Source organism: Montipora capricornis, chromosome 13, assembly GCF_036669925.1.
Source record: "Montipora capricornis isolate CH-2021 chromosome 13, ASM3666992v2, whole genome shotgun sequence".
NCBI classification, from domain to species: Eukaryota; Metazoa; Cnidaria; class Anthozoa; order Scleractinia; family Acroporidae; genus Montipora; species Montipora capricornis.
Genome location: NC_090895.1, coordinates 24,479,874 through 24,507,373, shown reverse-complemented (window position 1 = coordinate 24,507,373; position 27,500 = coordinate 24,479,874). Strand labels below are relative to the sequence as shown.

The 27,500-nt window shown below is 39.7% G+C and overlaps 1 protein-coding gene across 2 annotated transcripts in view; it reads right to left on the bottom strand.

The window, feature by feature from the left end:
- LOC138028293 (protein turtle homolog B-like) overlaps nucleotides 1–27,500 on the bottom strand; it is a 62,990-nt gene that overhangs the window by 15,441 nt on the left and 20,049 nt on the right. For both annotated transcript variants that reach the window (XM_068875778.1, XM_068875779.1), the window contains exons 5-12: nucleotides 27,255–27,500; nucleotides 25,190–25,453; nucleotides 23,278–23,589; nucleotides 22,231–22,515; nucleotides 18,706–18,960; nucleotides 17,598–17,894; nucleotides 4,882–5,181; nucleotides 2,105–2,134 (exon numbers count right to left, since the gene is read on the bottom strand). The exon at nucleotides 27,255–27,500 is cut by the window's right edge and continues 9 nt beyond it. In XM_068875778.1, coding sequence (XP_068731879.1) covers nucleotides 2,105–2,134; nucleotides 4,882–5,181; nucleotides 17,598–17,894; nucleotides 18,706–18,960; nucleotides 22,231–22,515; nucleotides 23,278–23,589; nucleotides 25,190–25,453; nucleotides 27,255–27,500 — 1,989 coding nt within the window. The remainder of the gene's footprint in view (nucleotides 1–2,104; nucleotides 2,135–4,881; nucleotides 5,182–17,597; nucleotides 17,895–18,705; nucleotides 18,961–22,230; nucleotides 22,516–23,277; nucleotides 23,590–25,189; nucleotides 25,454–27,254) is intronic.

The following is a 27,500-nucleotide window of genomic DNA, read 5'->3' as shown; positions in this document are numbered from 1 at the left end:
TGCTGCAGTCATTGCTCGTAGTCTTCTTCCTCTTTGAAGGCCTTGTCGTGTACAGTTAAAGTTGAGAAATTAAGCAACGTACGTTTTCCAGTCGAAATGTCTGCTGTATGCTTTTTTTTATCGTTAAAACATGTGTTCGGGACATTTTTTCTGAGCGCCCGCTTAATACGGTCACCTGGATAATACAGACAAGACGGCATGCCCCCGTGGTGACCGTATAAACCGGGTTCCACTGTACGCGTCGTGAACAGTGTGTGATCGATCTTTAATGCCCCAAAGAGTTAACAGCAAGGGTTGTGATATGGGGCCCAATGTTCCAAGGGCTTATCCCAGAAGATTTGAAATTCTTTTACCATTTGTAGATGAAATTTTATCTCAGTTATTTTAAGACCCTGAATGTTGGCCCGGCTGTGGTTCAAACCGGTAAACTATTGCACAGTACTCTGACGCCTAACCGCACCAACGGCAGATTTCAGTTTTCTTTACAAGAAAAAAGGAGTCATGTGAAGAGGGAAGACTAATAGACCCTAGAGAGTTGCTTCATTCGTTTTGTCCCTTCACTTCAAGCAGTTTTACTTCTCCATTTAAATCGTTTCTTCGAGTTCAAACTCATTTGTTTGTTCCTGTGTTTGTCACGATGTGTTTGTTTATTCGACTTGGGTTCCTGTGTTTGCTAGTGTTCCATCGCTGTTGTTTTTTTTCCCAGCTAGCCTTATTTATTCGTTTTCTCATTAAATCAAGAGAAAATAAAGTATCCCACTTTATTTCCTCTTGATTGAATAAATGCAGTCCCCTTTTTGACATCGATCTTGCATTTGTATGCTTCTTTATTTGCTGCATAGTTCATGTACATTCAGTCACTTTCGTTTAGATTCACTCATAATTTTTTGCTTATAAATCCTGGTGTCGTGGTCGGTTGATTTCTTGTTTTGCAAAGAAACAATGAAACAACCCCGAGTCGAGATTTTGAAGTATAATAATAATTTATTGGTTTTGGTTTCACTTCTGGTTGAAAAAGTGGCGCGAGCACTTTGAACCAATCCCTGAGTGAAGTAATCATAAAGCAAAGTAATTCGCTAATTACTTTCGACACTCAATTGAAAACCGCTCTACCAATAATGCGTGTCATTCAAGTCAGCGCATCCCCACCCCCCCCCCCCCCCTCGCAAAGTTGTTTCCATCTCCACTTGACATTCACACAAACCCGTATCGACATTGAAAAAGGGGGGATGGGCGGGAGGGGCGTTGTGACTTTTCTCTGGAACTGGAAAAGGCGTTTTAGAAAGGAGAGGTGAATTTTCGATTCAGCGTCGTAACCTCTTTGCAACTGCTTGTAGCAATGGAAGTGAAGGCAAAACGCCGCTCGTCATCAAGGCGAACCTCTATTTCCACTACTTCCTTGAGTCAACCCTTTCCCCAGTAACTTTATATTTTGGAACAGGTTTTTTTTTTTTCTGCGAAAAGTATCATATTTCCCTTGACGCTGAGATAGCTTTGTTTTGATTGGCTTTTACAACAGTGGGAGTGTTGAATCTCCAAGGGGAGGTGTTCTATACATAATTTACAAGGCTCGACATTGCGACCAATACAGTCACATTTGCGATTGCATTTTTTCCCTTTATCTCGAGAAGTCGCAAATTTGCGACTTGTTTTCACCTTCGCTCTTTCGAAACAAAAGGGTTAGCAGCTGCCACTTTGCTGCTACTTTTGCTAAAATAAATAAAGAAATGCCAACATTATTTTGTTTCTCGGAATGAATTTCATTTTAATCTGAAGATAGCGCAATTGCAGCGTAATTTAGCTGCGATGTTACGTGCATCACTCCATTCTTTCGATCATTCGCCATTTTCAGCAGTTTCTTTACACAAAAGTATTGCGGGCTCATATTTTGTTTTGCTAAACCGCTGACAACCCACACTGCGCGACAATTTTTGCGACTAAATTTTAGTATATTGTCGCAAAATTGCGACTGGATTTTTTCGTTTATTTCGAGCCCTGATAAATCTACTCGGGAAAGGGTGAAGGCCAAGTATGAGAGAGAGAGGTTTCCCCTCGTTGATCTGCTGGTTTCAGAGAACATAAACAGTTACAAAAATAATTTTACCTGTTCCTCTGTCAGGTGGTACTGCTGACACTGCAACATAATTTAAAAGAAGAAAACAAAAGCAATTGTAAGAGTTGAAGGATCCACTGTAACCTGAAACTTCAGATTGTTAACTAACACTTACTCATCGGCAGTCCCATCATTAACATACAGTAATTTATTAATAATTTTAATCATTATACTTTGTTTCTTCGTTATTTTTATCACCATCACCACCACCATCACTATCGTCATCATTGTCATCATCATCATTGTGAACATCATCATCGTCGTCGTCATCGTTGTCATCATCATCATTGTCATCATTGTCATCATTGTCAACACCATTATTGTCATCATCATCATCATCATCATCATCACTGCCATCGTCGTCATTGTTATCATCATCATTGTTATTATCATCATTGTCGGCATCATCATTGTTGTCATCGTCATCATTGTTATCATCGTCATCGTCATTGTCATCAATATCATTGTCATCATCATCGTCGTCGTCATCGTTGTCATCATTGTCATCATCATCATTTTCATCATTGTCATCATCATTATTGTCATCATTGTCACCATCATCGTTGTCATCATTGTCATCATCATCATTTTCATCATTGTCATCATCATCATTTTCATCATTGTCATCATTGTCAACACCATTATTGTCATCTCATCATCATCATCATCATCATTGCCATCGTCGTCATTGTTATCATCATCATTGTTATTATCATCATTGTCGACATCATCATTGTTGTCATCGTCATCATTGTCATCATCGTCATCGTCACTGTCATCAATATCATTGTCATCATCGTTTACCGTTGTTTTCACATAAGTGTGGACACGAGACGGGAACACATGCTCTAATTGGTTGCAAACGTGACACGTTTTGTCTTCAATCATTCCACGCAAGTTTTCCGAGAATGGCGGCAAGACTGGACATCGAAGACTTTTTCTAATAAATTGACCCTATTCTGATAGAGTCTACTTCAAATACTTTGGAACTATCGCGTGCAACAGTTTCAATTGTTTGCTTAACGGCTGCCAAACTCAAACTCAAACTTCAGAGAACATGTTTTCGTCATCATCAACACCATTTTCAAAAACAAACGAGATGCTTCCGTCAAGTATACACTGGGTTGCCTGTGGTACGTGCTACAGAAAATCAGAAGGCACTGAATTGGGTGGTATTGAAATACAGCATTCCAGTTTCTGAAGAATAACAAATAAAAGAGAAGCGAGAAACATTGGCTTCTGGGCTGACATGTTGATAATTTTCAAGTTCCCTCACAACTCTTTTCACCACAAGTGTGCCCTCTGAGCATCTGACAGCTTTGTAATACTAAACTTCACTGAAGTTAATTCCTGTTCAGCGGGGTTAGTGTTAGGATGGGAGACCAAAACAATAAACCCCTCGTAAAAAACAGAAGCATCTGACCGAAAATACTATTAACGCTAACAAATGCGAACTTAGCAAGGTACAGATTCTGTTAGCTTGCTTTATGCAAAACAAATATTGATGAAACAGCAAATAACTATTGATACACAGTTTTTAGAAAGAGCAGAAGGAAGTTTCCGGGACGGTCGATCGAGAAAAAAATATTTACGACATGAAAACAACATTAATTTTGAACCGTGAATATAAAATATAAAAAGTTACGATCAGCGACAAACATTTTGGGAGATTTTTGCTACGTTCAAGTAAATTGCAAAATCGAAAGTGACATGGCCGGAATTCAGCGGGCGCCGTGATTAAGTTATCGCGGCATGTTTACTCGCCAAACAGTGAAGCATCTGTGTCAAATGATGGCAAGATACCGGGTTTTTGTAAGTTTCTTTTTCTGTCAAGTGTTATAAAGTTTGACAATGAAATGAGCGAAGTCAAAACAAAGATCACAATCGCCCAACTCTTGTTTATGCAAAGTCAAAATTTACTCTCCAAGACGCGTACGACGTTATTTATCACCAGGTAATTCCATCATTTTGGAAATAGCAGCTACGACTTTATTATTCATCTGCGTCCCAAGTTTTCACTGATTTTGGGGCTCATTTTGTTGAAACTCAAGCACGCTTCCAACAGGCCTGTGAACCCTTCTTGCTTACAGAGCAATACTAAAAAACTTCTCCCATATCACATTTCAACCTTAAGCTCGAAAATTCAATACACAACATGATATTATAATTCACAAAGGCAGAAAATACCACAGAATCCTTTTCCAGCGAAAAATTTATTGAAACAAACAACATATTTGCTCTTAGAAGCGAAAACCTCTTCCTATTTCATTGCGTGCGTGAAGACAAGAAACTCAATCGTGTCAAATTACCATGTACTTCAGGTAAATACAGCTCATTTTGATTTCGTCTCGACGGGCGATAGATTGTTTTCGAAGTCCAGTACTCGTCGCTTTTGAGATTCCTGCCTAGTTTATCCAATTGACTTTCCATTATTGAGCTCCATAAGGGTATATTTTGTTTAAGGATCCACTAAAACGCCATTCGCGTTACATGACTTTCGACGCCATTGCAGGCTAAGTTAATGATTCTACTGTGTCCACCCGAGAAATCTACGCAGTTCCACTACCCTCTCGATCCTAAGAAAATACGCGCAGAAGGCTCTATGCACAAAGACACCACTTACCAGGGGAGTGACAGGCAAGACTTTTACCGACACGGAAAAAAAAAAATAAAACAAAAAAAAAAAGAAAAAAAGATAAAACAAACAAACTAAACGGAGACCTCGACTGGGTTTGCCATAGGCAACCCAGTAAAAAGGCAATACCAACCTTTCGTCCTGACTAGGGTCAAAGCCGACGTCTCACTCTTTCCTCTCTCATTCGTAGCAAGCACCATGAACTGGTATTCAGTTTCAGGCCTCAACTGCTGTACAGTATGCATATTGTTAGGGGGATTTCCCACAGATTCTTCAGTAAAATCTCCAGCACCTTTTCTCTTGTAATGTATAGTGAATACTTGACTGAAACCCCCGTTATACCCAGGGGTCCAGCTAACATTGACACTGACTGTCTTCGCATCCGGAACCTGGAAAGATACCAGTTTCACGTCCTGTGGTGCATCTGGTGCACCTGTGGACAACAATGAACCATAGTCAATAGTTAACAGAGATATGGCACGCAACATCACTAAGCTTGAAGACCCTACACCCTATGTATCCCCACTGCACTACTTAAGGACCGCGACTATTGTTACTGAACATACATTCTGCGCATCTCAAGATACCCACTTTTTCTATCAGTGGTGCTCACTAATGCATCTAATTTTTGTGCGGTTTAAAACTATGTGGAGAAAGCAGAACTTAGCAAGTGCTGTTGGTATCCAAAAAGAAACTGGAGGTAACGATGCATTTTTAAGATAAAATTAAGCTTCAATTTGGAAAACAATGCCATACACTGCTTTGTATTTTAAAGCTTTTTACAAATATTGCTGATTAACTACATGTATCTACGAAAAATGCGTGGTTACCCTTAAAGTGCTACTGTGATCAAATTTTTATCCCTTGAGTTTTTTGGTTTATCACATAGAGTACCATGAAACATTAAAAACGCTGTTTACCGTTTGGAAATATCTGCATTGGTTCCAGAGATATTTAAGTTTGAAAAATGTGTTAAATATGCAAATGAAAGGCTGATGACGTCATTCACCCAACCCAATAGAACATCAAGAATATAAATAGAGCTATCTCGGTCAGTTTGCAACAGAGACCATTGAAACTTGGTGAGCTGATAGTTCTGAAGGCAACACACCTACGACTGTAAAATAATTGGTTCCCATGGCAACTCACTCTTTTCCAGTCCCCTCCAACCTGATTTCAATATTTTGGTGATCTCAGGCTAGAAATACATTTACCAAGGCCACAAACTCGACCTAACATCTTTATATGCTGGCAGGATCATGCAGATGAGGCACTATTTGCAAATATCAAAACAGAACGCCAAAGGTGGCCTGCAAAGCTTTTAATATCAGGGAGGTCTGGAACCCAGTATGTTGCCATGGTAACAAAAATGGTATGCTCATATTGTGGAACACATCTACTAGAATCTTAGTGCAAAGAACCAAGTATTTCTGATACAAATTGGCTGAGATATCTTTCTCCATCATACTTGATCAAAATTTGGTAGGGTTTATGACGTCATCACTTGGCTAATTTGCATATTAAAAAAACTTGAATATCTCCAGAACAAAAAGAGATAATTTAAAATGGTAAACAGCATTCTTCTTCTCGTACAGACTACGTGTTTATGTGCCAAAATGGCTTCGATAGGGAAGGTTCAAATCTCGTCACAGTAGCACTTTAAGTTTCGTTTTGGATTTCAATAAGACCTGCTTTAAACGTCGCATTTGCAAGTGCCGAATCTAATCCAAATGAGAAAAATCTATTGTTTTCGCTCATTTGCATTAGATTCTGCACATGTAAAATGCAACGTTCAAAACGGGCCTAACACTTGTTAAGGTCTGCTTTTCCTAATCTGAAATTTTAGCAATTCGCTAATTACCTTCGACACAATTGAAAATCGCTCTCAAAAGACTATTATCACTATCATTAGAGCGGTTTTCAATTGAAAGTCGAAAGTTATTAGCGAATTGCATGACTTCACTGAGTGATTGGTTCAAAGTTCTCGCGTCACTTTTTCAACCAATCAGAAGTGAAACCAAAACAAGTCGTGGCTCGCGCGTGCATATTTTCCCGCGCTTTGTGTCTGCTACGTGCAATTACTTCGAGTTTTGATTGGTTTACCGGATTGCACTGACATTTGATTGAAATTCGCTCTGTTATCGTCAGTGTTGTTGGTGTCGTTGTCAATAACGTTACGCACCTTTTTCTCGTATTCTGTACATCTGAGTATCACGACCTAAAAAGTTAACAGCGACACAGTAGAAGCGTTCATTTAGGGCACTTGTGACAACTGTCATTTCAATGGAGTTTTGTCGATGGTTGATGCCGGTTATCTTTTGATCACCCATAGTTTTCAGGTCATCCCCATTCAGTTCTCTTTTCCAAGACATTCGCGGCGAGGGTTTAGCTGCAGCAATACAACTTAGCGTAACTTCTTCGCCCACTGCACCAGGAACATTAGTTGCCATTGGAGTTGATGTGGTTATGACTGGACGAGCTAAAACACGAAATAAGTGCAACTAAAATTACTAATGAGTCACAATTTTCACCGGGTCTGCAGAAGAAACTTTGCCGCAGGGACATTTGCATGGTGATGCCATTTCACTACAAGTACCAGAATCCTTCAGGTTTTGCTTGTCTCATGCTAATTAGAGCTCTTGTTATTTTTACTCCACTGGGAATACAAAATTTAAATAAGAAAGAAAAACAAACCGAATCCTTGTAGTTGTCGTCAAATGACGCCATCGCGAAAATTGCCTATCATCTTAAAGTAACTTTGTAAATCAGCCATTAAAACCAAATCAGTTAACTCAATGTTGTACCCAATTTAAATCGCCCGGGATTAAGATTCTTTGTATGTTGCATTTGCATAATAATGTACCATTCATATTCAAATGATATGGATAGTCAAAGGTGCTCTTTCCTTTAAGGAAAGTACTCCTTTGGTCAAACGTATTAGTCTGTCTACAGTTGTTCCATTGATCTCCGTCTCTATTCTTCAGTTGAGTACACGAATGCATTTATTTCTTCTCGCCGGTTCTGTCCCGTTTGCGATTTGTTAGTTCCATAATTGAATTCTGTCCTGTTTGTTCTGTGTCCAAGTCTTAGCCCAGTTAGTCCACTCATCTTTCTCACAAAAAGTTGATTTTCGTTTCCATGTGTAATGAAAAACTGTAAATATCAGTCCCCCACCCCCGAAAACACATGAATCTGTCTCCCCCACCCCGAGAAGATTTAAGCCTATCTTGGATTAAATTTTGCTTTGCCACATTTTTTTTTTACTTCAAACATTCCAAAGCTTACTTACTCTGGACATTAAGAGTAACCTCTTTGGAGTCTGTACCAAGCTCGTTCGTTGCTGTGCAAGTGTACGGGCCATCGTCCAGACCAGTTGTGTTAACTATTGTAAACATCTCTCCATCGCCAACGATCTGGTCATTGCTTGACTTCTTCCATGTAACTTTAGGCTTCGGAACGCCTTCAGTCCAACACACCATTGTTACACTGTTGGTTTCATTCACTGTATATGAAGTCTGAGGTAATTCTTTTATCTTGGGTGGATCTTCAAAGAAGAACAGAATCATTCATGTTTTTATCAGTAGTCGACACGGCATTTGCTGTACATTTATCAATAATGACACACATTTTGAATTCTATGATAAACACCACAAAGCTTCCTCTTGGAGATGCAATTCTAAGTTTGTAGTGGAAGTGCAAATGAGCTATTTAACAATTATTCCATGAGGGTACGTTGGATATGAGATGGTAAATAGCCAACGAGGCGCGTTGCGCTGAGTTGGCTATAAACAACTGGTCTCATTCGACAAGCGCGAATGGAATATTGTTTTTATCAAATTCCTTTAACTCCAAAAATTTGGAAGTAAGAAATACGAGCAAAAAAAGCATGAAAATCCGGAATTGATTCAAACTCTCCGCACAAAAATTTTTAAAAAAATTTTTTTGGCTTCATTCAACGAGAAATTTCGCTTTCCAGCGAAAAAATTTTTGGTTTAGCAACGTTTAACACAATCATTCACCATATAAGGTCAAACTAAGGTATATGAGCTGATAACCGAGACTGAGTGAACCAATCAGAGCACGCCAAATGTATTATCCGAGGTTGAGAATTTAATAATATGCTATAGTAGTATACAGGCCACTCCATTGTAATATCTCGACTTTGACACCCTAACCACAAAACCACACTGCCTGGAAACTTTTCAACTTAACTAGGTATATAAAAACTATAGTTTTAATCGAATGAAAATCAAGTGAAGCTACGATCCACGCAGTATTGTGGTCACAGCATCAAGGATTATAGCTTCACTTGATTTCATATCCGCAGTTCAATATATGATTCATTTTATATATCATTTCGTTCGTTAACTGAAAATATAAAGCACAGCCACAAACGAACCAGATTTCAAGTGCACAAGTTAACTATTGAATTTACAAGGAAATAGCATTCATTCAAAGTAAAGTCTAAAATCAGAAATAACACCATTGCAGGGCTCGAAATTGTGACCAATACAGACCCATTTGCGACTGAATGTTTTCCCTTTGTGACTAAAATATCTGGAGAAGTCGCAAATTTGCAACTTGTTCTCACCTTCGCTCTTTCCAAACAAAGGGTTAGCGGTTGCTACTTTTGCAAAAATAATTAAAACTAGACGCTCTGAGAGCGTAAACTGGGTTGCCTTTGGTAAGTGATTGTCCTCCTAAACAATTTTTGTACACGTCTTGAAAGGATGAGAGAAGGCGGGAATAAATGGAGTGTTAACTGGAAGGGAGGTATTACCGCCAGTGTATTATTGCCCTTGAAATGTAAATTGTGTATTACTCAAAAACGTGCAATTAAAAGAGCGAATTACTAAACGAGGGGAATCTCTAAAAACGGTAATTACTAAAAGGGAATCTCTAAAACCAGGAATTTTCCTAAAAGGGGAAATCTCTAACATCTTTTCAACTACAAAGAAAGCATGACAGTCATCAATCACCGGGCATGAAATTAATGGCTGTCAGGTAGTGCTATGTCAAAACGTCAGGAAATCTATCAGCAGCATTACACGATCAAGTTGTCTTAAAATAAAAAGCGCCCACTCCAAAATGATCGGGACAGACGGATAGAAACTGAGGTTTTTCCTGGCATACAGCACAGAGCGATCGCAACCAAACACAGGAAGACCGTCAAGATTAGTGTAGCTACTCACCTTGGTGGCTTGTAGCAACAAGCAAAAAGCTACTTTAAGAATAAATAGTGTTTCGTTTACGGACGGATAACTTGTTAGGGTGTTTAAGAATGTGAACCCTCCCCTGTGCGCTGGTGAAAAAGTTAGACTGTGACATGCAATACAGTGCATGTGTTGGTTTCAAAACCGATAGGTTAAGGTCGACATTCTCAAACAAGGGTGTTTGGAAATTCCAGAAGAGGCGACTGTTATAATGGGAACATCTTCAAAGAACATGGAAACCATTGAGAGATTTAAGCAGCTAGTGGAACAGCATTACAGGGAGCCAGTTAATGGACAGGTTGAAGACTGTACAAAAGAAGTGCTACCTGGAGAGGAGATAGAAAGCAGGAGCAATGAAGATAACAAAGACATTGCCTCAGAACAGTGAAAAAAGTGATTTTGTAAACGTTTCAGTGGTGATAAACTCGTTCTGTCTTGGTTATTGACATAATGTAAGTCACTTAATTTTCGCGTCATGTTATGTTCATGACACTTGTTGTTCGCGTCACTTTAATTTCGCGATTTAAGAATACAGGGCCCAGTTCCTCAAAAGCCGATTAACGCTAATCTAAGATTAAAAATTAACCAAGCAGTTTATTTCTTCACTCCCAAATGGTGTTCAACGCAGATTTTCGGCAGAACTTTACATGAGAAGATGTCAATCTTGAAAAACACAAATAAGAAAAAGAAACTTTCACCAAAAAGTTGAAAACGTGAAACAAAAGTTTACGCTAATCCTGGATTAAGTTAATCGGCTTTCGAGGAACCGGGCCCAGGCCATGGAGTTCCTGGTGTTGTGGTCTGCCCTCTCTGGTATACAACTGTAAATTATGGTTGAGGTTGGAAGGGTAAACAAGGTCGACCTGTGTGAGGGACTCTTGTGTCCCAAGGAGGGAGGGGGTCGTGAAGGTAGCAAGAGAGGAGGCAGCAATCTTCTCAGCAGCAAGGTCACCATGTCAAACAAGCCAGAGTCCACCTCCCAGGCACCTGTCAACACATCACTGAGAAAACCCAGTGTGAGGAATGTACATGTGCAGTATACTTACCCCAAAATATGGGATGGGGGGACGGAAAAGAAGCAAGCAAGCCAAAGCACATAGCAATGCCCCTTCCAAGCTCCTTGTAGTCCCCCCTAAATATCCCATGCAAAACCACTGCATTGGCTTGGTTTTAACTTTGCCTAAATATTTAGCCTCATGAAATGAAATGATAAAGGTAATTAAGGTACACGTTATTTAACGTCGGAAGTTCCTTTACTCTCAAGAGAGTATTCTCCCAGGAAGCCGATGGTGCGCTCATTTTACCCCCCCTCTTTTCCATCAGTGCTTCGTTTTAAGGGTATTTAAAGCTACTTAGGCTACAATGAAAGGAAAGAAGTCGAAACAAGGATGTGAGATCCGGGGATCGAACTCGAGACCTTATGCAACAAGGCCGCGCACTAGCCGACTGTGCCACCCTTGCTCCTTGATCTATACCATATTGTGTTGGGTGGGGTGGGGGTGGGGCTTATATTACCTTCCAAGGTGACTTACAAAAGTGGGTGGTTATTGGTGTTAAGCATAATAGCACTGATGTTGCTAAAACCCAGCGTCACTTACGTTTAACAAAAAGTTCCGCAGTAGCAGGGGTCCATATCCTAGATCATTGTAACCAATACACGAATACCGCCCTGCATCCTGTTGGACAACTCCATTCTTTGTATACCGTATAAACGGGCAACCATTGTCGCAGCTTTCCCCAGGAATATCTACACCATTGAACTGCCACTTGTGTCTTTTTGTTGGAGGGTTGCCAATTGTTTTGCAATAGAATGTTACTGTCTCTCCCACGGCCACGGTGTGGTTTTTAGGATGATCCTCCGGAAATTGAACAACTGGTCGATCTGTAAAACACAATTTAAGTAATTACAAATCCACATTTATTGTGGTTTAATCCCAGCAGAAAAAAATGTGATACCTTAAACAGACACAGTAAGCTTTTGCATACTTTGAAAGCCAGATCCATAACGCCGTCAGACAACTTGAAGTTACTTTAAATAATCGCGTAGGATCAATAAAAGTATAAAACCAAACAGGTTTTCAGTTAAAAACCCAACAGGGCTGAAGCATTGAAATTTCGAGCAGAGAAATTCTACATGCAATTTGCTTGGGTTGAGGTAGATGCTTTTCAAACTAATAAAACTAGCAACAGGGTGCAAAATGGCGCCTTCCTGGTCATCAATGCGACTAAAAATTGAGTACTGGCAACGAGAATTTCACAACTGATTGCCAGCGGGCAACCTACTATTGCACTGCTATTTACATTGCTATTGCTAACTTTTACGTCCAGAGAAACTGTTTGACATAAAATTCAGAGCCGTTTGCCATCTGGTGTCTTACTTATTTCCTGTCATGTTTTTGAAATAAAAATGCAAGGAGTTTTCCCATTAACTACCTCCATAATGTTGCAAGTCATGACATGTCACATTCCGAGGGTGGAAAAAAACATGCATTTTTGATCGAGCTATGATGAAGAAAAACCACTGACAAAAAACAAAGTGTTCTTACATGGAAATAGGAATTAGTAGAGTTTACGATGTCTTGATAGTTCTAGAATTGACGCAGTCTGAGAACAGTCAACCAATTTTAGGGACTTTAAGATCTACTACGGCGACGGCGACGAAAAACTTCACTTCAAAATGTAACTTTGCAAAATCCTAAGCCTTTCTTGTTCACTTCGTACAATGTGGGTGAAATTGTCCTACAATTGAATTTTTAAGAGCTGTTTTGGAGTAAAAATATAGAATGAGAGATTCGCAAATGTACGCCCACGTTGTCCTTAAAACCTCAAATTTGGTGAGTTCACGTTGTTGTCATGCAGAGTACGCAAATAAAATGCGTGCCGCACGTGCAGCACGATTATTTTTTCCTCTTTAATCAATCATATTATTGTTTTTCTGGCGTTGTCGTAGCCATAGTCGTTTCTTGAACTCCCTATTGTCATTTCGTCGACTTGAAATTAATGTGTGTCGGTTGCAATCAATATGATAGTTTTATGTGCTCATTTATTAAAAAGAAGAGGACCTGGCTCAGGCCAAATAATGGGGTTTTACAGAAAGAACCAAAATGAAAGACTGGAATGAGATGTAGTATTAATCTTAGAAGGCTAAGGTCTAAATGCACTTTAATTTTTGACCTGAAAGGGTTAATTGCATGAACGACTTTTTAAACTCAGCTGTGTGTAATCACTTTGCAACTAAGTCACACATTATTTGTGGAGTAGAGAGGCGCATAGGTGTGTCATATTTTGAAAGTGTATTTGTGGCAATATACTTACAGCAGACCTAGACGTTGTGAGTCCTGAGAAAACGTTTTCTGGGAGTTGACTTATGTTATTGTTATGAAGGTATCTAGAAATGAAAACATAAAACGCAATGTATATGAAAACTAATCCAAAACTCTGGAACGTATAGTACTAATTTATCTTAATACGACTTTTAAAAGTACACTCAGGAACAGTACAAAATTCAAATTAAACAAGAGCAATGCAATCAATCCCATTTTAGCTTTTAAGGACGGTTCCTATTATTATTATTGTGCACACACGTTTTGCGCATCTCGAGATACTCGGATTTCCTATGGCGGAGCTTATTAATACAGGGATATTTTTGCGTGGTTCAAAACTATGCGGAGAAAGCAGAACTTAGCAAGTGATCTTGGTATCCGAAAAGAAAATTGGGGGTAACCATGCATTTTCAGAGAAAATGAAACTTCAATTTGGCAAAGAACACCATACATTGCTTTGTATTTTAAAGCTTTGTGCAATTGTTGTCGAGGACGTATATATACGTCGTGGGTCGTTGACTGACAAAACATAGGACGGATATATACTTCCTTGGTAGGGAAAGGGTTAATTATCTTCGAAAAGGCGTCGTTGTGGTCAAATCGAGCGGAGGGCACAGAAAATATACTCGCGTCATTCAGTTTTTCACCTGTGTAATAGTCTCTCGGGGGAAGACTCCCATATAAAAAAGGGCAGGGATGCCCATTGGAAATTTCAAATTAAACCCCTAAGGAGACCAATCTGGGCGTGGCCCAGGCTTTTTTTGACCGCTAAAAGAGGCCATATTAAAAACACGGATATATAAAAAATACAGTGACTTTTAATGATGCCAAAGACATTATCATCTAATAATTTCACCTAAGTGAAGAAACGTAAAAGTGTAAATATACACTTTTACATTTATTCGCGCGCAACCCTAAAGGAGACCTTTACGGCTACATATGATTGCGTTTTGCCCAGAACACCCTAAGTGAGACCAAAATCCAAAATTGACACCCCTAAGCGAGACGACGAGCATCCTCCCCTTTTTATGTGGGAGTTTCTCCAGCCCCCCCCCCCCCCCCCCCCCCCTTCCCGATGGGGGGTGAAGGTCCGGATCAATGAAGAATGCTAATTCTTGGTTTGCCCACACGTGACCACTTTCCTGACAACGGTTGCTATCCGCCACGTTGGTGTACAGCTTGCGTGAATAAACAATCACAACAAGTAAAATGTGCGTAGTTTTTCTATCAAAATCCTTTTTTCTCTCGACTCCAAGCTTGCTAGACAATAATAAGAAAGCTCGTCTTACATAGGTTACGTCACTTTTAAGGAATCAAAAACCTCATATTCTCTCACGCAGAAAAAAAAAATCAAATGGTTTTCTTGCTTTTGTCTACAAAAAGTCTTTCAATGATATAAGCGTATTTCAAAAGGTCTAATCGTTTTGGCGGAATAACAGTTCTGTCTGACCGAGTTACTGTGAAATTGCTCGAACTTAAGCTTTCACACTTAGGCAAGTCATCTCTCCTTTCTTTTCCAGCTTAGCAGCGGAGTTTGGGGTTTCAACCGGGTGTTTCCAATTTCTCCACAGAAACGATTGGTCAGTTTTTGACCATGTACGATCTAGATTCAGGGGATTTCTGCACTAAAACAGCAGGGGAACTCTGGTCTGTCCCCCAAACTTTGTTGCCTGGTTTAAGCTCAGGTAGAACTGAAGCACGATGTCGCCGGTTGTATTTTTTGGGCTTGCTTATGCTTGTACTACAGTTCAGTTTTCCACAACTGCTCCGTTTCTGGCCATTTTGGTGTTAGTTTCTCTGGAGCCGAAGAAGTGTAGAACGAAGTTTTCTTCCCATCAGTAGCTTTTCAGGGGTGTACCCATTGTGCAGCAGTGTAGATCTGTATGACAAAAGTGCCAGATAAGGATCTTCAGACTTGGTTATCAGATCTTTAGCCGTCTGAACAGCTCTTTCTACTTCTCCATTGCTTTGCGGGTAGTGAGAACTACTGGTTAGGTGAGTAAAATCCTCATTCTTCAGCAAATTTGGAGAATTTAGCAGCTGAAAACTGTGGATCATTATCAGATATTATGATCTCTGGGATGCCATGGCGACTGAAATACGACCTCAGATGATTAATTGCACTTTTTTAACGTGTGTTTTTTCAAGGGGGCATTTTCGAAGAATCTTGATCAATAATCAACAGCGATTATGTACTCTTTTGCCACTATGGTAGAAAAGATCAACGCTTATCTTCTGCCATGGCAGCTCTGGAAGTGTCGGTGGCATCATTAGTTCAGCATGGTTTCTTTTCTGTTTGCAGCACGTTGTGCACGTGGTAACCATGTCTTCGATTTGCTGCTGAGACCAGACCTTCATACAGAGTCACGGGCTGTTTCACGAGGTTTGCGGATTTCTTGGTGTCCTGCGTGAATTTTGTCCCTCTTTAAAACAATCAAATATCTTTGTGTAATGATTAAGTGTGTGTTTGGGTCGATTTTAGGGAATGTTAAGTTATCTTTTTGGGTGCAAAATAATTAAATTTCGAAGGCATGTATTTCATCACTTGGAAGTACTTCGTGAATATAATAAATTTTCACCATTTGCGAAACCTTCAAATGGATTAAGCTTCTGGCCGTTGGTTGAATTACAGAAGAATGGTCTACTCCTGTAAAAATTATCTAGGCAAATGATTGTGAGCGACGCGAGAGCTTTTCAAAGTATGTTAAAAATGCAATATTTGCCCCTCTGTTTTTCTATCGGTGGTGCTCACTAATGCATCTAATTTTGTGCGGTTTTAAAACTATGTGGAGAAAGCAGAACTTAGCAGTGCTGTTGGTATCCAAAAAGAAACTGGAGGTAACGATGCATTTTTAAGATAAAATTAAGCTTCATTTGGAAACAATGCCATACACTGCTTTGTATTTAAAGCTTTTTACAAATATTGCTGATTAACTACATGAGTCTACGAAAAATGCGTGGTTACCCTTAAAGTGCTACTGTGATCAAATTTTTATCCCTTGAGTTTTTGGTTTATCACATAGAGTACCATGAACATTAAAAACGCTGTTTACCGTTTGGAAATATCTGCATTGGTTCCAGAGATATTTAAGTTTGAAAAATGTGTTAAATATGCAAATGAAAGGCTGATGACGTCATTCAACCCAACCCAATAGAACATCAAGAATATAAATAGAGCTATCTCGGTCAGTTTGCAACAGAGACCATTGAAACTTGGTGAGCTGATAGTTCTGAAGGCAACACACCTACGACTGTAAAATAATTGGTTCCCATGGCAACTCACTCTTTTCCAGTCCCCTCCAACCTGATTTCAATATTTTGGTGATCTCAGGCTAGAAATACATTTACCAAGGCCACAAACTCGACCTAACATCTTTATATGCTGGCAGGATCATGCAGATGAGGCACTATTTGCAAATATCAAAACAGAACGCCAAAGGTGGCCTGCAAAGCTTTTAATATCAGGGAGGTCTGGAACCCAGTATGTTGCCATGGTAACAAAAATGGTATGCTCATATTGTGGAACACATCTACTAGAATCTTAGTGCAAAGAACCAAGTATTTCTGATACAAATTGGCTGAGATATCTTTCTCCATCATACTTGATCAAAATTTGGTAGGGTTTATGACGTCATCACTTGGCTAATTTGCATATTAAAAAAACTTGAATATCTCCAGAACAAAAAGAGATATTTGAAAATGGTAAACAGCATTCTTCTTCTCATACAGACTACGTGTTTATGTGCCAAAATGGCTTCGATAGGGAGGTTCAAATCTCGTCACAGTAGCACTTTAAGTTTCGTTTTGGATTTCAATAAGACCCGCTTTAAACGTCGCATTTTACAAGTGCCGAATCTAATCCAAATGAGAAAAATCTATTGTTTTCGCTCATTCGCATTAGATTCGGCACATGTAAAATGCAACGTTCAAAACGGACTTAACATGTAAGGTCTGCTTTTCCTAATCTGAAATTTTAGCAATTCGCTAATTACCTTCGACACAATTGAAAATCGGTCTCAAAAGACTATTATCACTATCATTAGAGCGGTTTTCAATTGAAAGTCGAAAGTTATTAGCGAATTGCATGACTTCACTGAGTGATTGGTTCAAAGTTCTCGCGTCACTTTTTCAACCAATCAGAAGTGAAACCAAAACAAGTCGTGTCTCGCGCGTGCACATTTTCCCGCGCTTTGTGTCGGCTACGTGCAATTACTTCGAGTTTTAATTGGTTTACCGGATTGCACTGACACTCGATTGAAATTCGCTCTGTTATCGTCAGTGTTGTTTGTGTCTTTGTCAATAACGTTACGCACCTTTTTCTCGTATTCTGTACATCTGAGTATCACGACCTAAAAAGTTCACAGCGACACAGTAGAAGCGTTCATTTAGGGCACTTGTGACAACTGTCATTTCAATGGAGTTTTGTCGATGGTTGATGCCGGTTATCTTTTGATCACCCATAGTTCTCAGGTCATCCCCATTCAGTTCTCTTTTCCAAGACATTTTCGGCGAGGGTTTAGCTGCAGCAATACAACTTAGCGTAACTTCTTCGCCCACTGCACCAGGAACATTAGTTGCCATTGGAGTTGATGTGGTTATGACTGGACGAGCTAAAACACGAAATAAGTGCAACTAAAATTACTAATGAGTCACAATTTTCACCGGGTCTGCAGAAGAAACTTTGCCGCAGGGACATTTGCATGGTGATGCCATTTCACTACAAGTACCAGAATCCTTCAGGTTTTGCTTGTCTCATGCTAATTAGAGCTCTTGTTATTTTTACCCCACTGGGAATACAAAATTTAAATAAGAAAAGAAAAACAAACCGAATCCTTGTAGTTGTCGTCAAATGACGCCATCGCGAAAATTGCCTATCATCTTAAAGTAACTTTGTAAATCAGCCATTAAAACCAAATCAGTTAACTCAATGTTGTACCCAATTTAAATCGCCCGGGATTAAGATTCTTTGTATGTTGCATTTGCATAATAATGTACCATTCATATTCAAATGATATGGATAGTCAAAGGTGCTCTTTCCTTTAAGGAAAGTATTCCTTTGGTCAAACGTATTAGTCTGTCTACAGTTGTTCCATTGATCTCCGTCTCTATTCTTCAGTTGAGTACACGAATGCATTTATTTCTTCTCGCCGGTTCTGTCCCGTTTGCGATTTGTTAGTTCCATAATTGAATTCTGTCCTGTTTGTTCTGTGCCCAAGTCTTAGCCCAGTTAGTCCACTCATCTTTCTCACAAAAAGTTGATTTTCGTTTCCATGTGTAATGAAAAACTGTAAATATCAGTCCCCCACCCCCGAAAAAAAATGAATCTGCCTCCCCCACCCCGAGAAGATTTAAGCCTATCTTGGATTAAATTTTGCTTTGCCACATTTTTTTTTTACTTCAAACATTCCAAAGCTTACTTACTCTGGACATTAAGAGTAACCTCTTTGGAGTCTGTACCAAGCTCGTTCGTTGCTGTGCAAGTGTACTTGCCATCGTCAAGACCAGTTGTGTTAACTATTGTAAACATCTCTCCATCGCCAACGATCTGGTCATTGCTTGACTTCTTCCATGTAACTTTAGGCTTCGGAACGCCTTCAGTCCAACACACCATTGTTACACTGTTGGTTTCATTCACTGTATATGAAGTCTGAGGTAATTCTTTTATCTTGGGTGGATCTTCAAAGAAGAACAGAATCATTCATGTTTTTATCAGTAGTCGACACGGCATTTGCTGTACATTTATCAATAATGACACACATTTTGAATTCTATGATAAACACCACAAAGCTTCCTCTTGGAGATGCAATTCTAAGTTTGTAGTGGAAGTGCAAATGAGCTATTTAACAATTATTCCATGAGGGTACGTTGGATATGAGATGGTAAATAGCCAACGAGGCGCGTTGCGCTGAGTTGGCTATAAACAACTGGTCTCATTCGACAAGCGCGAATGGAATAATTGTTTTATTAAATTCCTTTAACTCCAGAAATTTGGAAGTACGAAATACGAGCAAAAAAAGCATGAAAATCCGGAATTGATTCAAACTCTCCGCACAAAAATTTTTTTTAAAAATTTTTTGGCTTCATTCAACGAGAAATTTCGCTTTCCAGCGAAAAAAGTTTTGGTTTAGCAACGTTCAACACAATCATTTACCATATAAGGTCAAACTAAGGTATATGAGCTGATAACCGAGACTGAGTGAACCAATCAGAGCACGCCAAATGTATTATCCGAGGTTGAGAATTTAATAATATGCTATAGTAGTATACAGGCCACTCCATTGTAATATCTCGACTTTGACACCCTAACCACAAAACCACACTGCCTGGAAACTTTTCAACTTAACTAGGTATATAAAAACTATAGTTTTAATCGAATGAAAACCAAGTGAAGCTACGATCCACGCAGTATTGTGGTCACAGCATCAAGGATTATAGCTTCACTTGATTTCATATCCGCAGTTCAATATATGATTCATTTTATATATCATTTCGTTCGTTAACTGAAAATATAAAGCACAGCCACAAACGAACCAGATTTCAAGTGCACAAGTTAACTATTGAATTTACAAGGAAATAGCATTCATTCAAAGTAAAGTCTAAAATCAGAAATAACACCATTGCAGGGCTCGAAATTGTGACCAATACAGACCCATTTGCGACTGAATGTTTTCCCTTTGTGACTAAAATATCTGGAGAAGTCGCAAATTTGCAACTTGTTCTCACCTTCGCTCTTTCCAAACAAAAGGGTTAGCGGTTGCTACTTTTGCAAAAATAATTAAAAACTAGACGCTCTGAGAGCGTAAACTGGGTTGCCTTTGGTACGTGTTTGTCCTCCTAAACAATTTTTTGTACACGTCTTGAAAGGATGAGAGAAGGCGGGAATAAATGGAGTGTTAACTGGAAGGGAGGTATTACCGCCAGTGTATTATTGCCCTTGAAATGTAAATTGTGTATTACTCAAAAACGTGCAATTAAAAGAGCGAATTACTAAACGAGGGGAATCTCTAAAAACGGTAATTACTAAAAGGGGAATCTCTAAAACCAGGAATTTTCCTAAAAGGGGAAATCTCTAACATCTTTTCAACTACAAAGAAAGCATGACAGTCATCAATCACCGGGCATGAAATTAATGGCTGTCAGGTAGTGCTATGTCAAAACGTCAGGAAATCTATCAGCAGCATTACACGATCAAGTTGTCTTAAAATAAAAAGCGCCCACTCCAAAATGATCGGGACAGACGGATAGAAACTGAGGTTTTTCCTGGCATACAGCACAGAGCGATCGCAACCAAACACAGGAAGACCGTCAAGATTAGTGTAGCTACTCACCTTGGTGGCTTGTAGCAACAAGCAAAAAGCTACTTTAAAAATAAATAGTGTTTCGTTTACGGACGGATAACTTGTTAGGGTGTTTAAGAATGTGAACCCTCCCCTGTGCGCTGGTGAAAAAGTTAGACTGTGACATGCAATACAGTGCATGTGTTGGTTTCAAAACCGATAGGTTAAGGTCGACATTCTCAAACAAGGGTGTTTGGAAATTCCAGAAGAGGCGACTGTTATAATGGGAACATCTTCAAAGAACATGGAAACCATTGAGAGATTTAAGCAGCTAGTGGAACAGCATTACAGGGAGCCAGTTAATGGACAGGTTGAAGACTGTACAAAAGAAGTGCTACCTGGAGAGGAGATAGAAAGCAGGAGCAATGAAGATAACAAAGACATTGCCTCAGAACAGTGAAAAAAGTGATTTTGTAAACGTTTCAGTGGTGATAAACTCGTTCTGTCTTGGTTATTGACATAATGTAAGTCACTTAATTTTCGCGTCATGTTATGTTCATGACACTTGTTGTTCGCGTCACTTTAATTTCGCGATTTAAGAATACAGGGCCCAGTTCCTCAAAAGCCGATTAACGCTAATCTAAGATTAAAAATTAACCAAGCAGTTTATTTCTCCACTCCCAAATGGTGTTCAACGCAGATTTTCGGCAGAACTTTACATGAGAAGATGTCAATCTTGAAAAACACAAATAAGAAAAAGAAACTTTCACCAAAAAGTTGAAAACGTGAAACAAAAGTTTACGCTAATCCTGGATTAAGTTAATCGGCTTTCGAGGAACCGGGCCCAGGCCATGGAGTTCCTGGTGTTGTGGTCTGCCCTCTCTGGTATACAACTGTAAATTATGGTTGAGGTTGGAAGGGTAAACAAGGTCGACCTGTGTGAGGGACTCTTGTGTCCCAAGGAGGGAGGGGGTCGTGAAGGTAGCAAGAGAGGAGGCAGCAATCTTCTCAGCAGCAAGGTCACCATGGCAACCAAGCCAGAGTCCACCTCCCAGGCACCTGTCAACACATCACTGAGAAAACCCAGTGTGAGGAATGTACATGTGCAGTATACTTACCCCAAAATATGGGATGGGGGGACGGAAAAGAAGCAAGCAAGCCAAAGCACATAGCAATGCCCCTTCCAAGCTCCTTGTAGTCCCCCCTAAATATCCCATGCAAAACCACTGCATTGGCTTGGTTTTAACTTTGCCTAAATATTTAGCCTCATGAAATGAAATGATAAAGGTAATTAAGGTACACGTTATTTAACGTCGGAAGTTCCTTTACTCTCAAGAGAGTATTCTCCCAGGAAGCCGATGGTGCGCTCATTTTACCCCCCTCTTTTCCATCAGTGCTTCGTTTTAAGGGTATTTAAAGCTACTTAGGCTACAATGAAAGGAAAGAAGTCGAAACAAGGATGTGAGATCCGGGGATCGAACTCGAGACCTTATGCAACAAGGCCGCGCACTAGCCGACTGTGCCACCCTTGCTCCTTGATCTATACCATATTGTGTTGGGAGGGGGTGGGGTGGGGCTTATATTACCTTCCAAGGTGACTTACCAAAGTGGGTGGTTATTGGTGTTAACCAAAATAGCACTGATGTTGCTAAAACCCAGCGTCACTTACGTTTAACAAAAAGTTCCGCAGTAGCAGGGGGTCCATATCCTAGATCATTGTAACCAATACACGAATACCGCCCTGCATCCTGTTGGACAACTCCATTCTTTGTATACCGTATAAACGGGCAACCATTGTCGCAGCTTTCCCCAGGAATATCTACACCATTGAACTGCCACTTGTGTCTTTTTGTTGGAGGGTTGCCAATTGTTTTGCAATAGAATGTTACTGTCTCTCCCACGGCCACGGTGTGGTTTTTAGGATGATCCTCCGGAAATTGAACAACTGGTCGATCTGTAAACACAATTTAAGTAATTACAAATCCACATTTATTGAGGTTTAATCCCAGCAGAAAGAAATGTGATACCTTAAACAGACACAGTTAGCTTTTGCATACTTTGGAAGCCAGATCCATAACGCCGTCAGTCAACTTGAAGTTACTTTAAATAATCGCGTAGGATCAGTAAAAGTGTAAAACCAAACAGGTTTTCAGTTTAAAACCCAACAGGGCTGAAGCATTGAAATTTCGAGCAGAGAAATTCTACATGCAATTTGCTTGGGTTGAGGTAGATGCTTTTCAAACTAATAAAACTAGCAACAGGGTGCAAAATGGCGCCTTCCTGGTCATCAATGCGACTAAAAATTGAGTACTGGCAACGAGAATTTCACAACTGATTGCCAGCGGGCAACCTACTATTGCACTGCTATTTACATTGCTATTGCTAACTTTTACGTCCAGAGAAACTGTTTGACATAAAATTCAGAGCCGTTTGCCATCTGGTGTCTTACTTATTATCCTGTCATGTTTTTGAAATAAAAATGCAAGGAGTTTTCCCATTAACTACCTCCATAATGTTGCAAGTCATGACATGTCACATTCCGAGGGGTGGAATTAAAAAACGGGTGGCTTGCATGCAAGCAGGCTGTTTTTTTCTCCTGCCCCAATCCTCTCGCGGCTACAAAAGAGCCTGCTAGCAGGCTGAATAAAAAAAGGATTTAAATTATTGTAAAAAATTCGCATCTCATTTGAACGCAAAAGAACAAAAAAGTACTTACATCGCACTCCAAGCACTGCACTCTGTCTTCGTTGACCAGCAGAATTGTGAGCAATGCAGGAATAAAGCCCCTTCTGCCTCCATGTTATCCTGGTGATCTTCAGGTAGCTAAGAGTCTTTTTTAGTTTTGAATTTTGAATAGGTGTGACTGATGTATTGATACTGTACGGTGGCACCCGAGTGATATTTTCATTGTTCAACATCCAAAGTATTGTCGCTGCAGGCTTCGCTTCTGCTGTGCATGAGAACGTGTAAGTTTCGTTTTCAGTCTTGTTTAGAGAGCTCAAAGATGTGGCAGGAAACCGTGGAGGAACTAATGAAAGCAAGGAAATTAGTGATCAATACTCATTGTCGAACTCACAGGATTATTAACTCTGAAAATTTTCAGGAATGCAAGGTGTTGCAAGGTCACAGCCAATAAGAGAATCTCTGCTGACATCACTGTTTACATTTCATTTCATTTTAAATTGCAGGGGGAGGGGTCTAGGGGGGTCTACGGGGGTGCAGGGGGTACGGCATTCCTTAGTGGTGTACCCCTCCTGAGAAAAATCCTGGACCGCCCGTGAAACATAATTGTTTGCTTAGAGGAGACATTTAATTTACCCACAAGTTACAAACTGACTTCAAAAGGTAAGAGAACTTGACTTAAACTTAGTTAAATTTCAAAGTTTAAGCCTTTTAGTTTTCATAACTAGACAGTTATTAGCCATCAAAAAATTCTTGGGTGGCAAAATGATCCCATACATGCTCTGTAAAATTTCGAATTTTCAAAGCATCAGTGCTCAGAGATTGTTTGGAAAATCGCATTCAAATCTTCAGAGATGCCTCATTATGCAAAGGCGCTTTCAATGTTCAGACTGTACTTTATTCTCAGCTGACTGATTAGAAAAATAATGATAGCCTTGTGCTAATGACGCAAAAAAGATTCCCCTATAAGGCACGACCTAGCAAAAAAAAGCCACAGAAATTGGCAAGTGGTAAGTGTGCATTTGAGTCCTTTCAAAAGATATTCTGAAATTACCACGATTGGCCACTGCACTGCATACATTTCTAATGAATATGTCAGCCAGCGTTTCCCCGTTCTTGCAGCGATAAATATATTGATTTGTGAGTTCCCTACACTTTGCAAGAGACAAGGCCTATAGTGAACCTTTTACACCCTAGAGTGGATTGATATAAATTTTCTCCTCACAAGCTCAATACATTGTCATGTAGACTGGTGGCGAGAATAAGGACATTTATCACCTCGGGTTATATGTCTATGATCATGATATCATCAAATTCCCACAACTGACATAAAAAGTAATGTATTGCAGTCAGTAACGAGAATTAACATTCAGAGCTTGTGATTGACAGGAATGAGATCTGTTTGATTGACATTCTTCTCCAAGAAGATCAGAAGGTCTTAAGTGCCTATCACTTTAAATCCATTTTCCATTTTAATTATTATTCTTGGAAATCATCCCAAATACATGTGTAGAATGTGCTATTTTCGAACCTTTGGATTGAAAATTCACTTCTTTTATTTGCCTTCGAAAGATGGAAAAAGTGGTCATACTTTTTGATCCATAATCAAGCAATGAAGGGGAATAGGTTCCCTACCAGATTGACGTCAAATTAATTTGCATCACTGTTTTTCAAAGAAACACAACAACTGCAAGCTACAATGGTGCCCTTAAGACAACATCACCTGGAGAATGGATCCCAAGATACTGATGAGAGTGTTACATACATGTGAGAAAAATGGGAGCTAAAATCATGAATCTTGTAGGGTGACCAAGTAACTTGAAAGGTAGCCCAGTGATGTACCCTGATTTGTGTAAATAATACATCTAGCATTAGTTATTTGGTATTACAAAAAAAAAAAAAGAGAGAAATTTTGCCCCTAGTTTAGGCTAAATCCTGATACTTACTTTCTACAGTGATCTGGAAGGTCTTAATTGGCCCCGGTCCTTCGTCATTGGTTGGTTCACACGCATATGTGTCATATTCCGCATTGAGTTGGATGTTCATGATTACGTGCTTGCCGCCACTTTGCGTCACTTGTGTGCCATTACGTTTTATAACGTATGTAGGCGCAGGAAATCCATTTGCACTGCATGTAAGAGTAACAGTTGTTCCTTGCACTGCAGTGTTACGCACATTTCCTGTTGTGAAATTCGTCTGAGTTGGTTTATCTAAGAAGAAATTTAAAAATAAAACAAACTTGGACAAAAAATGCAACTGATAATTATTTTGAAAAGTGAATCAACTTTTTTTAAAGAACAAATAATATTTTTAAAAAGCCACACTACCGATTTTGTGTTAAGACTGTTCTCGTACTGTTGTGTTAAAAATTTGTGAAAAACATAGTCAACTCGCTGAGTTTTAAGGTATTTTCTGTTTTGGTCATGTGATTTACCAAAAACGGTTGTGGGTTGCGAGTTGAACCAGACAAACAAAGGTTAAATAGAACACACTTGGCAAAAAATGCTAAATGTAGAGTTAAATGGTCTCGAGAAATGACTATTTGAAGGGATCAATGGCAACACTTTGGTAGTTAAGTGTTATCCCCCTTAAGAGAGCATAAACAAAAAATCCAATTTTAATTTTCAAAAGTATCCATATCCGTTTACGAGAGAGTGTCCGCTTACAGGAATGTACTCGAAGGTAAAATGGGGAATTGAAAGAAGTGTCTGTAAGTAGAGCCGCCTGCTTACGAGAGTGTCTGTTAGTGGAGAGTTGACTGTATCTAATGGCTGGTCTAGCAGTTCATTTGAAATTTGCATAATGAAGAATAATGAAGGTCTCCAAGAAAAAAGAGCCTAAGTGACCTTTGGGTGTTATTTTAACAATTTTCCATGTCGTTAGAGAACACAAGTCTCTATAATTATTTTCTTGGTTGGTTTGTTCTCGGTTTCCTAGAATAACATATGCAAAAACCTCCATTTCTTGTGGTAAAATATTGCACTGGCAGCTTTTTGTTGTTGTCTTTTGTGGGGTAAAAGTACACTATTCTTATTTTTTAAGACCTGCAAGTGCTTACTTGCTTACTAGGCTGCGTAAACAAGAAAAGGTCATAAATATGACTTGTAATCAGCACAGTTGGTAAAGCCTAGTTTCCATATGATCTGCAACAGTCTGCAACGATCAGAAGCTGTCTGCGTTGGCCTTATTGCAGACGATCATAAACAAAGGCAAATGTTTTCAATTAAAGCTGAAGCACTCGCAGACAAGAGTACCACTAATCCTCTGCGAAGCGAGGAGAAAAAGGAGCGCACTTACTTCAAGTCTGATTGGACGTGTTTCAAGGCAAACAACAGTGTGTCCCTGATAGGACACAGATCATCTCAGACACACGTTTGCATTAAAAATTGTCGTAGTTGGAAGCATCGTAATGGTTGGGAAAGTAGAACTAGATTCAACTTTCCCGATCAACCGGACCGTGTGCCGCAGATCGCTGCGCACACCGGGGACAAATGTTTCCATGTCTGCGACGTGGCGCAGACCTATCGGCGATCATGTTGCAGACCGTTGCAGATCATATGAAAACCAGGCTTAATACTTGACATCTTCTGCATCTCTGTGGTGTTCAGTGTACAGATTAGCTTCCACCTAGAACCATGCACTCAAATATGATTTATTATCAATTCAGATGACCATGACATCTTCTGCCCCTCTGTGGAGTTCAGACTGTAAGTTACTAAGAGGGGTGAGGACAATGTGCGATCCAGCGAGCCATGCAAGTCATGGCAGCCACGGCTGCGAGTCATGATGAGAGCCATAGCTGTGAGTCATGCCAACCAACACGGTGAGACATGCAAGTCAACATCCGAATCATACAGTTATTGAAAGCTAACTGTTTTGAGACTTAAATACTGTTTATCAGCGCTATTTGAAATGGGTGCTTAGACTTCAATGTGAGACTCGCATGGCTCGCCGATTGTCCAGCCCCTAGTGAGTGTGCGCCACCAAATTTAACAATAATTATTCACTTACATCGTACATTCACCACCCTTGTAAACTGCTTGCTTCCACGAATGTTGGTGGCTATGCAAGTGTAATTTCCTGCATCTTTGACCTCTGCATTTGCAACCAAAAACTCGTTGTTCAAGGCGCCATTGATGGTATTTCCATTAAACCTCCACGAGAATGATGGTGATGGGAATCCATCTGATTGACACATCAATCTGACACTTTCACCCTCTTTTACCTCTGGTGGCGTCGCTGTCACAGTAACTGCTT